At 30.3% G+C, this 13,930-nt stretch overlaps 1 protein-coding gene across 1 annotated transcript; it reads right to left on the bottom strand.

The window, feature by feature from the left end:
* Positions 1–255: 255 nt before the first annotated feature.
* On the bottom strand, positions 256–13,387 carry LOC130901179 (tubulin glycylase 3A-like). The gene is made up of 15 exons (XM_057812347.1): positions 13,290–13,387; positions 12,897–13,038; positions 11,326–11,864; positions 10,764–10,952; positions 10,602–10,708; positions 9,264–9,469; positions 9,095–9,209; positions 8,739–9,017; positions 7,643–7,756; positions 5,806–6,018; positions 4,118–4,208; positions 3,756–3,925; positions 3,400–3,651; positions 2,461–2,685; positions 256–480 (listed from the first exon to the last, which is right to left on the bottom strand). Exons 2-15 carry the CDS (start codon positions 13,008–13,010, stop codon positions 293–295), a joined length of 2,802 nt encoding a protein of 933 aa, XP_057668330.1. The 5' UTR covers positions 13,011–13,038; positions 13,290–13,387; the 3' UTR covers positions 256–292.
* Between the last annotated feature and the right edge of the window lie 543 nt (positions 13,388–13,930).

Genomic DNA, 13,930 nt, shown 5'->3' with positions numbered 1-13,930 from the left:
TCACGTTATTGATATTGAGGTGCTTTTCCTTTCCTCTTTATCCGTCATATTATGAGTACAGAGCTCAAAATGTGCGTTCCACCTAAAACTTTCACCTGCAACACCCACGTTTATAAAATGAACAAATTAACAGACGGAACGTACCCCTAAATACCACACTGTATACTTCCACGTGAATGAACTAATTTATTATACATCCGACGCCACGTATACGTATCAACAAATAAATTAAACTTTTGATAAATAAAAAACGAATTTATTTCAAACAGTCCTTTATTTTATAAATACTGTTTTATGATTGAATCGCCACTTCCGACATTTCCGGTGCTGAAGTCATTGATTTGGTATCAACTATTTCGTACGTCTGAATTTCGCTGTCGAGTTTCACTGCATTGACGCTGCGATTTAAAAGTTTCTCTTCCCGTCGCTGTTTTTCTTTTTGAATGAGATCAAGTAAACCTTCCAAAGTCTTTTTCATACCTAAGTTAATATTATTAGATGATTTGAAACTAAATTCATTTCAAAGTGGGACTCTGAATCTAGTAGAAGTGACGCAAACAATCGTTATCATGACAATTATAATTGTTTTTTAATAAAATCTCAGTAAATACTAATACAAATGATGTCAAGCATAATTATTATAAACAAATAAATACATAATAATAGAGGTAGTACTTCGATTATAATAATACGAGTAATAGTAAGACGCATGCGTAATAGACAAAGTATGGGTAAAGCCAAGCAGAGATTTACACAAAATACAACGTTAGTTACCGACCCTGCATGATCTTGTTAAATATTGTATTGTAAAAAAACGTATCTATTATTAATATAAGAATTTTGTAATAATATAAGTTTGTTTTTTCTATTGGGTATTATTGTTTTGTTAATATTATATCGATAAGTAATTTTTATAAACATTCAACAGTTAGTTCTAGTTGTAATAATTTTTATGTGAATAATTTTGTTAAATTAAATCGTGTAAAATTTTATTAAAACCATTCACGTAAAACTCAACGAAATCACTGAGTCAACTCACAAAAAAAAGTTATTTGAATATTTTATCGTCTAGGAGTCATATAGGAGTACAAATTCACGTTCAAACCCTCTTCTACTAAGCATTTTAAAAACGTCCGGTTCCGATTTGTACATGCGTAGAGTGAAGCTATATTGGACAAGCGTCAATTCAATTTATAGTACAGTCAAATTGTTATTTAGTTTTATAGTCAGTTAATTATTTAGTGAGAGTAGCTGAACTTTCATCATATGGAAGGTATAAGTGAATTTTTTACACACAAGTAAGTAATTTAATTAATTAGTTAAATTGTTTTACTACTTTATCATATTCTTCAAGTAATTAAACATTTTCAAAATAATTTTGACTTGCTACATAAAAAAATGATAATAATCTCTTGAAATTAGTGAAAAGAAAAAATTTTACAGAAGGGTAATTGTAGCAAAAATGCAATTTCGTGATATCTTTTTCTCTAAAATCTATTCACATCTATTTTACAAAACTAAAATATAATATACACTTTTAAAGAACTCATACTACCTAACCTCACAAACTTTGTTTGGAAAGTGAACTATAACAATATAACGGCCGTGACGCTAATTTAAAAAGGAAAAACAAAGTATTAAACGAGATTTATTTAAAAAAAGCACAAGAAAAATTGCTCGATTGAAAATCATAGTAAATATACACTCTATATATTATTTCTTATGGTAAACAAAAATATTCAAGAAACTAGTACTAATAGTTAACTAGAAACGTAAGACAACAAAATATTTCAATAATAGTAACAAAGAAAATGATCCGCCACTGGCGATAAACAATTTTATTTTCGTGGCATAAAACATAACCACACTTACCCGAGAATAGTTAAATCTCGAAATAAATGATCCACAAATTACACAACCACGAACATAATTGTTTTAATTTGAAGTTTTTTTTAAGAAAAATAATTATAAATGCGCAGTTTATGGAAGGCAACGCCGCAAAAAATAAACTCTTCCACCATCTAGCGTAAAATTTTAAACGGTGTTGTCATGTTTCATTTTAATATAGAGATCTGACACGAATAATTCATAGAATGAAATTTTGCTACACTGTAGCTACAATTGTTATAGCATAGAAAGTGGAAGGATGAATACAGACTCATTGTAGAAATGTAAACAATTTGGTCTCTTGTTTTATTAGGTCTTAGTCTCTCCTACACCAATTCTCAATCTAACAAGTGTAACTTTGCCTGGACTATCACAGTTCCACTGGCATTAGACAGTTGGAGAATCAACCGTTAGAGTCCGAAGTGACCGGAAATAGGACACGAAACTCACCGATTTCGATATATTATTAGTGATTATAGTATTATGTAAAAAAACGTCGTTTGAAAATAAAATAAATATCTAAATTCTGTTCATACAAAAAATAGTTTTTAAAGTAAATTAAGACATACTTACCCGAACCTAATTGTGAACATGTTTCGGTATCGTTCCAAGACAATACTTTTTTCACAATATTACTTTCTATACATTTGATTTGATCATCTTCATTACATTTTTGTATTTTGATATTTTTACCGTCAACTGAGAATTGTTGTTGTTGACATTTTGTGTCTATTCCTTTATATAAAAGCTCAAATCCGCCAGTACTAGCGTTCTTATTCCTTCCGTGATCCACAACAACTGAAATTTATGTTATTTTTGAATGATGACCTTGAAATACAGAGTAACTCAAAAATGGAATACCTCTGTATATATGAAAAAACTCCGTCGAAATATACTGAATGAGATGGCGGCAAATTAGTATTAGGGAAAATTTCTTTTAGGTTATATTTAATACATTATTTTATCGTCGTTGGCATTTTAAATAATGAACTGTTTGAATCAAAAACTATATTAAAATATTTTAACTAGACATACTTCAATTCATCTACATTTGCTACCAGCGCCGTACTGGAAGGTTTTTGAAATATTATTTATCATATACAGTTATACACTTTTGCAACTTTTTTCCCATACTCCTCCTTCTTCTTCTTCTTTAACCGGCGCTTCTCAACAATCGACTCCATCTTGTGTATGTACTTATATGTTGCATGCTCTTTGATCCCAACTGTCATATGTTCTATGGTGTCATCTGTCACCAGGCATTGTGTAATAATTATCTCATCTATATATGATCTCATGTGTTTCATCTGTCATGTGCGTCAACCATTTTGTGTGTCGTCCATCATTTATGTCAACCTTCTATATACAACTTGATCCGCAATGTGGGTCATCTATCTTGAAGATGTTGTTGCAAACGTCACTTATTAAAATAAATTAAAAAATTCTTTTGACTACTTCGAGATTCGAACCTCGGACCTATATGTTGGAAAGCTATCAAAAATGATAACGTACCTTTTATAACATCTTCCAAAACCCTCGGACACAATCTGGCGGTGATTGGCGTGGAAGCGTACAAGGCCGGATTTGAGTTTATTTCCAACAACCAAGGTTTGAAATCTTCGGTAAGTATAAAATCGGCCCCGTATAATTCGAAAGTATTACTTCTAGCCTCCATATTTTCGTAATGCGTTAAAACAGCCGCCGTTATACATTCTTTCATACCGGGATAAATTATTTCTTTATATACTTTCGGATAACCTATATCTGAAATAGGACAAAGTTTAGCTGCAGAACAAACGGCGAAGCCGCCCCTGTCTAACCGAATATTATTGAATGATGGAATTTTGACGAAAACAAACATTAAATACCTGATAAATAATTCATGAATTGAGACGAATCCCACATATTGAAACTCGGCAAATTGAAATCTTTCGTATGATTCTGGTATTTAGATTGCACCGAATTGTTCGTCAGGTGTATCGATTCGTGCAGTTTTCTCAAAGTATACGTTTGCGAACTGAATCTCAAATAACATTGCCTGAAAAATGTTTCTTATTTTTGTTTGTTCACGCGTTGTTAATTATTACAAATAAAATTTTCGTAACTAAAAACGTGTTGATTTTCATCATATTCGAATTCGTTATTCAACATTTCTAGGTCAATTTATTACATACGTTTTTGGTCACCCTATATATATAAAATATAATAACTGTTTAGGATGAATGAATACCTGTAAATCCATATAGTAAGGGGACAACAACTGCTAATTAAAAACCATTGCCTTATGTCGAATTTTGTACAGTAAATCAACAGTGGTCGTTCTGAAATATGAAAACATTATTTTATGGATTTACCAACACTGTTTAACGGGTGCTTTGATAACCTAAATCTCTACCATCTTTTATAAATGATTTTATATCAATCCCTTTGTTTACCCTCAACATACTCAGCAATTTCGAATGATCAGCTCACGTACTCGACCCTGGTACCGCTCCGACATTTTTTCAATCTAAGTCAGTACAATTTAGTCCAGTCAAATAAGAATCAACCTCGGAATGAAAGATACCAACACGAAAATTCGTATAAATCTTTAATTTGACAATCTTTGAGTTAAAACACTTTCGAAAAGAATAGGAAGAGTAGCAGTACATGTAAATGTCTTTAGTGGCTTTCTTGTTTTTCAAAATATTCTCCATTAAGATCGATATATTTTTGTATGCATTTGACTCAATTGTCCGTTCCGATTGAGGTGCCTCCAGAACATCTGATTTGAACTTATCAGGTGTAGAAAAACGTTAACCTCGCAATTTATTTTTGATCTGCAGAAATAAGAAGAAATCATTGGGTAACAAACAAGGACTGTACGGCGGATGACCCATCAATTCGATGTTTTGACTGTTTAAAAACGTTGACTCAATATGGTGTTTCATCACCAAAAGTGAAGTGACTTGATCGGCACCAATCATCGCACCAAGAGATGAGTACGTTCACCATTAAAAATGTCAAACTTTATGATGGTAAAGTCAGTAGTAGCTTCCCTCGTACACGTCTTTTTAATGCGAACTCAGTATTGATAATAGTCTTTACTGTCCTTTCCAATCTTTCCTGATGATTGGAATTGTAGCCACTGCTAATAAGATTATGAAGTTAGCAACGGCGATTGACAAGAATGACAGAGTATGGCCGATGCTGAATTATTCAAACAAATTTTAGAAAACATTACAATCAGTTGAAGAGTTGTATTTATTAATAAGAAACTATGTGAAAAATAGCAGGTACAATTAAAAATACGATGGATTATGTTATTCAAATCAAAAGAAAAACAACTATGAATTAAAACAGTCATTAGCGCTCATTCAGCTCTCGAAGAGTCAATTAACGAACAAATTTATTAATTTTTCCCACATTTTCATTTGTTTTTAGTATAGAAGAACTTTCCGACAGTTTTTAGTTCTTAACTGATTCGTTTTTATATTGCTGATACCAGTTGTGGAATAAGGAATATGTTGAGAAAAACGATTTGGTCACCATTCATCTTGATAAGATGCAGATTCAATGAGAAAGATTTGATAATGCCAAAATGAAGGTCTATAAGAGTTTCTAGCACATCATTCGTCACTAATTCGCTTGATAATTTGATTTTTTCTTATAAGAGTATTCTGATTTTTGCAGTATCAAATATACAATATAAATATTTAATGTAATTTACGAAAGATCTACTCATGTACCATCACCAATGTAACCATTTCACATACCACTTCAACTACACCTTCATACATACACCTTTGAAGATCTTAATTATCCACTTTTACTTTAACAAACAATTTTTCTCTCACCGTTAACAATATAAATTCGAATTATGAAATATACCTCAATGTCTAAAAAAATGTACACTACAAATAGTTAAATTATACTCACCAACGTACTTCTGAATAATGTATCTCCTTTGTGGATTCGCTTTTATGGTTTCCAGGACATAATTGATTGTCCTGCACATGTGGATACCAAGTCCTCTGCAACTGTTCGTCGGTTTTAGGATCCAAATGTTCATTAAACCATCCATTTCTAGGTAGGGCCAATGATCTTTCAGCTTCTCCAAAACGAAAGACGCCCTTCTTACTAGATCTAACTCTAAGCGAGTTTGATATTTTAACGGTTTAGACTAATAGGCGAGATGAGCAGTAGTGTGGTCAATATTAACTCGATTATATAATAATTCGGTATTCTATCATTGACAAAGATTCAGCAATAACATTTTTGGAGAAAATGGTGGTTCGTTAATTAAAAAAACAATTTATTTTAAGGGACAGAATTAGCTTACATACTTCTAGTATATTTATTCGATCATTCCTATCAGTTTTCAAATGATATGGTTGAAATTGCTTCTATTTTAATCTTCTTCAAACATATAACGCATATTTAATATAAAATAAACAACACAACAGCATATGAGGACGTATTCGTTACATTTTCTAAAAATTATTCTGGAAGCGCCCTCGTATATACATAATCATGTTGTACAGTTTTAACTGTGATCGGGCGTGACACGAATAGCCTCTGAGATTGATTTCGTTTCCCAAAACAGTTTCGAATGAAATAGAAAATGTTTTGCAGCAAGGTGAAGTGAAAACAGAATTTAATTTCGTTAAATATATCAATTTGTTTTGCATCTAATTACTTTAGTAATTGGTATTTTGTTTTTATTAAAACGCTAAAAATTTGTCCTTTCCAATCTTTCCTGATGATTGGAATAGTAGCCACTGCAAATAAGATTATGAAGTTAGCAGCGGCGATTGACAAGAATGACAGAGTATGGCCGATGCTGAATTATTCAAACAAATTTTAGAAAACATTACAATCAGTTCAAGAGTTGTATTTATAAATAACAAACTATGTGAAAAATAGTATGTACGATTAAAAATACGATGGATTATGTTATTCAAATCAAAAGAAAAACAACTATAAATAAGAACAGTCATTAGCCCTCATTCAGCTCTCGAAGAGTCAATTAACGAACAAATTTATTAATTTTTCCCACATTTTCATTTGTTTTTGGTATAGAAGAACTTTCCTACAGTTTTTAGTTCTTAATTGATTCGTTTTTATACTGCTGATACCAGTTGTAGACCGTTTTTGGCACTTAATTCATTCTTTACTTGCTGTTAATAAGAAAATATATTTTTTCAACAAACCTCGTAAGAACCAGCTTAAAGTGCAACTTCTTCTGTATGTGGTGATTAGAATATTATTTTTGCCCCACATTACATGATCAGTGGTAATAAAGACCCAGTGCGGTGGTCGTTAACCTTCACTGTAGCTTTGTTTGAATTTGGTCAATATAATAATCATATATGGTCAAATTGTTCAGAATGCGAGGAAAATAGAAAAAGAAACTAGAAAATTACCGAATCTAAATTAATTTGTGATAAAAATTGTGTCTGATATCAAATAGTTTCAAAAATTTCTCATATTTTGTCACAAATATTGTCGCGATGTTTTTGTTAAGATTGACCACATTTATTTTACCGCTTATCTCTTTACAGCATCTCAAAATACTTCTCCTTCCCTTACTAATTATAAATAATCAAAATATTTAAAATTATATTTACTAGGAAATTTTATCACAAAATACAGAATTTTAGTTATATGATTATTTTTAAGTAAATTTTAAAACAAGGATATCATTATATTCTCTATTTTGTGATATTTGAACATAGCTACACCTATAAAACCCATTAGGATTTATTCAGCTTACCTGTCACATCATTTTCTTGCTTAAAATGATTTCCAACATGAACTATTTTATAAAAATAATCCAAAAATTCATTCCAATCTTGTGATGGTGCTTCCATTATTTCATGATCAATGTCTGAAATCAATTTTATCTTTCAACAATATCTCATACATACTATCTTCGATAATGTAATTTTACCGGCCAAACCCGTTTTCTGGATAAACTAGTTTTGCCTAGGCCAAACTAGTTATTCGTATACGCGATAGGATTAACGTGTGCTTATTTATATTGGGATCAAGTAGTTTTGCCTATACATATATAGGCTACTAGGTAAAACTAATATATAATTAATAAATTCTGAAATAATTTCAAATTTTTTTCCAAAAAAAATAACAATATTCTTATCCAACAACTGCTACTCTTCAAAAACTGACACTTGACAGTGCAATGTTGCCGCCAGAAATTATTTTTGTTGAAAATCAACTTCAATGCGCATTTATCGATAATTATTTTTCCGCATAAACAAAATTGTAGTATCTGCTTTTGTTCATACGTTAATTTAATCTTACTTAATCAGATGTACAATGAACAAATATTGCTTTTACTCAATTTTCTCAACGGCTATGACTCGGCGCGTCGACCATCTTCTGCTAGGCTTTTTAAAAACATCCGCATCCGATTCTAACAAGTGTTATACAAAGTCGTAGTACAGTCAAATTAGGTTAGGTTTTTACATATGTTTAAAATGAAAAAATAATTTATTTGTTCAACAATCGTAATAATTTTATTATGGCTTATTTAATTTTATTAGGTATTTATTTATTTATTTACTTACTAAAAGATATCAATTTATTCAATATATATTTATATCAAATAAATTTTCCACCTAACGTATGTAAAATTTAACTGAACTATTACATTTCTGTTAATCGAGCATCAATTGTACCAATGTTGCCAATTTTCACTTTCTAATTTTGGATGTTCTTGTCATGCGCAAGTGATAGACGGTGAAAAAATCTTCTATATGACAACGACGTTGCCAGACCTAGCTATTAGTATAAAAATTGAGATAATTAAGAACACGTAGATTCTATTGCTATTTAAATAAACAAATTACCTTGGTGCACTGCTTTTTTGATGAATTTATAACATTCGTTGATGGCAAAATCAAAATATGTTAGTGGTATTTTACCGGACGTGCTCATTATGCGGCATTGTTTGGTATCGTTTGCCGTTTTGATCCATTTCAATAAAGACATAGCCGCGGTTAGATTAAAATCTTTAATAAACTCTTCGGCGTCGCCTTCTTGAACGAGTCTGTAACTCCGTGGATGATTCAAATTCGCCACGCCTGGTATGTGATACCAGACGGCTTTCTTAGAAGCGGCGCTCAAAGCTGAAAGAAAAATATATAATACGAGGATCGCCAAAGATGAATTTTATTAAAAATGCAGTGGTAGTTGTTGAACTTGCCTTGTTTGCTAGTGTAAGAAGAAGAAATCCATCGAATTTTGTTGATAAGAGTCAATTTATTTTTATTTAAACACACTTTAAATCCATCGCGATTGTATCCCCAATATAAATCAACCTAATATTCAAAAAAGGGTTATACACTTAAAAAAACGTAATAATTGATAAATACCTGATGATTTATCAACAATCTCGATCGTATCAACCTTTTACACAATTCTGCCGATTCGTGTCTTTGACGAATTAGATCTAAAAGCTCCACTATTGGCTTATGCGCCAAAGTTCTCATTTCATCAGTGCCCAAATCTCTGTAGGATGTTCCTATTTTTTCTATCCAACCTCTTCGAATGAGTGCCCTTCTAATTGCATTGAACAAACCTGAAGAATATAAACATAAAAAACATCCAGTTAACTATTGCTTTTCGTCCCCTTGTTATTGATTTCAATTTCAATACTTCTTATTAAAATTGTTTTGTTTTGATCCTAGAGCCTGACCTGTACTAACTTTCTACACCATACTAATGTAACATCTCTCTCTCTTTCTCTCTCCAATTCATCAGTTTTCGTTCCTATTTCTCATAAAAGTTGAAATAAGAATTTTACTTGACACAGAGTGCTAATAACAAAATCGTACGGGAAGGGTTAAAGTAAATTGGACTGATATTTATAGAATTAATTGTTTACAGATAATAATAAAGTTAAAAAAATTTCATTCGAAATAAACTCTTGAAGGCTTGTGATTACTAAATATTAATAGGATCAAGTTATTTCGAATTTACATGTTTTTGTGTATTCGAAATTATTAATATTCATTTTAAACGCAATTGTTAAATAAAATATTGAGTTCAATGCCAATAAATCTTATTGAAATTGCTTTGTATGGATCCTAGAGCCTGACCTGTACTAACTTTCTAAGTCATACGTAGCATCTCTCCCTCTAATTATATTCTATCAGTTTTCGTTCCTACTTCTCATACAGGTTGAAATAAGAATTTTACTTGACGCAGACTGCTAACAATAACAAAAAGCGCAGAGGAAGGGGTAAATTAAACTGATATTTATAGGATTAATTGTTCATAGATAACAATGTTTGTTTAAAGTTGAAAAAATTTCATTCGAAATAAACTATCTTGAGGACTCGTGATTACTGACCATTAATAGGATCAAGTTATTTTGAATCTACATGTTTTCGGCTTATTATAAGTGTATTCGAAATTATTAATACTCATTTTAAACGCGATTGTTTAATAAAATATTGATCTCAATTTCAATACTTCTTATTAAAATTGTTTTGTTTTGATCCTAGAGTCTGACCTGTACTAACTTTCTGCGTCATCCTAATGTAGCATCTCTCTCTAATTACTTCATAAGTCTTTGTTCCTATTTCTCATACAGGTTAAAATAAGAATTTTACTTGACATAGAGTGCTAACAATAGCATACGGGAAGGGATAAAGTAAATTGGACTGATCTTTATAGAATTCATTGTTCACAAATAATTTTAAACTCACCTTTAACAATAAAGGTTTTCCTGTCTTTAATAGCTGCATCTACTTCTTCTTTATATTGTGCTAAAGGATTATATACGTTTCTGTTGATGTTACATACCAACCTTTTGCTAAAATTTCAGAATAATCAGAATCAATTTCGACTGATGTTTGATTATTGCTAACCGTTGGATATTTGTTGATTTGGGTATAAACAAACTCTCTTTGAATCCGTTGGAGTAATTTCTGATCAGAGATCCCGGTTTTATAGCTGCCAAGGAAGAATTACTTTTACCAGGACAATTAATCAATGGAGATTGCGTGATATTTTTATTTCCTCTTGTAGAACTTGAAACATTTCGACGGGTTTCGCAACTATCAACACATTTAATAACAATTGTATATTTTTAGGTAAATTTTGTGCTATCGAAATATGTTTTCATAAGCTGTGTAGAATGAGCACGCGATAAGCAGGTGCTGAATGCATGTGATAAATTTTAACATACGTATAAAATTTCAAAGTCGAGGTAATCCAGAAAAAAATATAAAAGTTCAAATTATTGAGTAATAGTCATTATTATTTATTAACTGTTAATTTTTTTTAACAAAATCCAGAAGTTGGAGGTACAAAGATGAGTAGTAGGAAAAAAGCAAATGAGGATCATGTGGGCTGTAATATGTTATGGTAGTAGATCACCCTAGCCTTTATTTTATTAGCTGTGGATACAAAAATTTGAAACTTTCTTACGTGTTTTTAGTTCCTCCATTGCTAGTTGGTGTTGAACATCTACTGTTATCGCTGACGGTTGTTTTAGTTTCTTTGCATTTGTTAATTGGTGTTTTAATTTGGTTTAAATTGTTAGATTTGTTGTTATTTCTCATTATTGGATTGGGTTTATTGGTTTTAGATTCCATGATAATTTTTTTAGAATTTTTCGTGCTCAATTTATTGCAACTTTTCGCATTGGTATTTTTATTTGTGTTGCTTATTATGTTTTTGCTTTCAGATTTGTTATTAGTTTGATTGGATTTTTTATTAATATTGTCGGTTTTTTTTCTCGCTTTTTGTTCATCTTGAGGAATGGTTACTACATCTTGCGATTCTTCATTTGCTTGAACATACATCTGAACACCGTCATTTTCGAATTTTAAAAATTCTGAACTTTCTTCGTATCTCACCATATGTTCTTTTATCATGTTTTCTAAAGCGGGAATCACATCTGAATAGGAATCTTGTGTAAGATTTTTTTTAACGCCATCGAGCACATACCGCATATCATGGGCTATCTAATGAAGAATAGAAAAAAAATTCAGTTTCCTCTTTATCCAGAATTTGTCTACAATCTGTATTTTACGTACATCATAAAAATTGTTGCATTCGTCAATAACGTATGCAACCTGAAATTCGATGAAATAAATCCATAAAAGACACATGATTAGTGTAAAAAAATTTTATAATTAAAATTAACGACTAAGTATTTTTGTTATATTAAATAGCAATGTTTCCATACTAATATCAAAGCTTGGCAACGTTGCTGTTATAAGTGCATCAATTTCATAGAACTCAAAACATCGAAACTTTAATAATCCAGTGAAATTTAGACTAGGTAATGGGTAAAACATGAAGATAAAATAAATATATAATAAAATATAACAAACTTTTAAAAATTTGCTGTTGAGTCTAAATATTCAATCTACCCAAATAAAGTTCGTATGACTACTTCACCAAACGACGAATCAATAAAATAAAATTTGATAAGTTTAAGTTGAAACTTAATTTGACTGCACTATTGCTTGTTACGAATGTTTTTAAGTTGTTAGTAGAAGACGGTCCAACGTAAATTGGTCTTCTGTGCTTTTTTAAGTCATTGTCGGTAGGAAAATAATATACGTATAGCTCGTTCCAAGACCGATAATAATTTCCGAAAATTGTAAATTGCAAATAATATACAGTAACCATAATTAGTACAAAATTTATTTCGTCTTATTTAAAATTATACAGATATATTACATACATTGTAATTGTAAAAAAAATGATCCTGTATTGTTTACAAAGATATTTTTTGATAATTATTTCAGCATCACGGTCTTCTTTTTTTAGATTAATAACCAAAAAAATAACAGACATTAACTATAATATTTCTTGTTTAACTTATCATCTACCTATTGATGAATTATTACAGCTATGTACATATTGAAGTCCACGAAATAACTTGGAACGAACTATATGTGTAATGTAAATTCCAACCAGTGTTGCCAGTTGTAAATATAAAAATAATGAAAGTCGTATAAATGTTCAATATTGTGTTATAAACTTACCTTGTCCAAAGTACTGTTCGAATCGGCATCGGCTAAGACTTGATTAATTTTTTTAGTTTCAGTTTCAAGAAAATCATTTTGTGTTCTATTATTGGATACCATTTCTTCTTCCATCTCGTCTTGCCTGTTTAACCACCTTCTTCTGTTAATACATTTCCAATAATTATGTGTTTTAAAATTATAACTAACACAATGTCTTATAATATTTTATATTAATATATTAGAGTAGTTTCAGGATAATTTGGTTGTAGTATAAACTATAATCCACAAAATGAAGCAGCAACGTTATTTTTAAATTTAATAAAAATTTTACTATTCCAAATCGACTTTCCAAAGGTTATATACAAAATATTAGTCTTGATTATTTATTTTTACATACCTACTGTAACTTACCTGATATCTACGTTTCACGTATAAATTTTGCTTCGTTTAAAGGCGCCATTTGAAATGGGTTTAGGTGCCGGCTCTCAATCTTTTGACATTAAATTTTGACAAACGTCAATATCAATATGGAAGAAGAAAGGAATAACGTATCAAAATTCTAGTTTTTTAATTACTCTAACTAAGGTAAAAGTTAACTATAGTGGCAACACCGCTAAAACCGGGCAGACTAAAAGTTCTTGGAAGCAGATGTCCTAAAAGGAACACACATAATTTCTGTAATTTCTTATAATGAATTTATTGATACAATTTTACGGTCCATTTACATGTTTTAATGTTAAAATACTCAAGTCGCTTTAGTAATTCTTTATTTTATTGAAGTCTAAATAGATTTAGAATAATCAACAAATAATATTAATTAGAACGTTATCGATAAATATATCAATTTGGCAACGTTTTATAAATAAGTAAATAAAATGCACGTTAATATTTAACGGAACAACCTATGCTATTAATACATGATAAAATAAATATGCATACAGATTTTTATATAAAAAATCATTTGATTGATAAAAAATAGAATAATAATTTTGAGGTTAACGACCAGGGCACTGTTGTTATTAAGTCGCCACTGATCATGGACTTTCCTTCGC

This window comes from Diorhabda carinulata, chromosome X, assembly GCF_026250575.1.
Source record: "Diorhabda carinulata isolate Delta chromosome X, icDioCari1.1, whole genome shotgun sequence".
Lineage (NCBI taxonomy): Eukaryota > Metazoa > Arthropoda > Insecta > Coleoptera > Chrysomelidae > Diorhabda > Diorhabda carinulata.
Note: the sequence above shows the minus strand (reverse complement) of the source record. Positions and strands in the feature narration are given on the sequence as shown.

What these genes read in the sequence shown, in the direction of transcription:
- LOC130901179 (XM_057812347.1), bottom strand. Translation starts at nt 13,010, where the DNA reads ATGGAAGAAGAAATGGTATCCAATAATAGAACACAAAATGATTTTCTT. An exon ending in GATTGTTGATAAATCATCAG is followed by an intron (nt 9,210 to 9,263) that starts GTATTTATCAAT and finishes TTTGAATATTAG; the next exon opens with GTTGATTTATATTGGGGATA. An exon ending in ATGTTCACAATTAGGTTCGG is followed by an intron (nt 481 to 2,460) that starts GTAAGTATGTCT and finishes ATATTAACTTAG; the next exon opens with GTATGAAAAAGACTTTGGAA.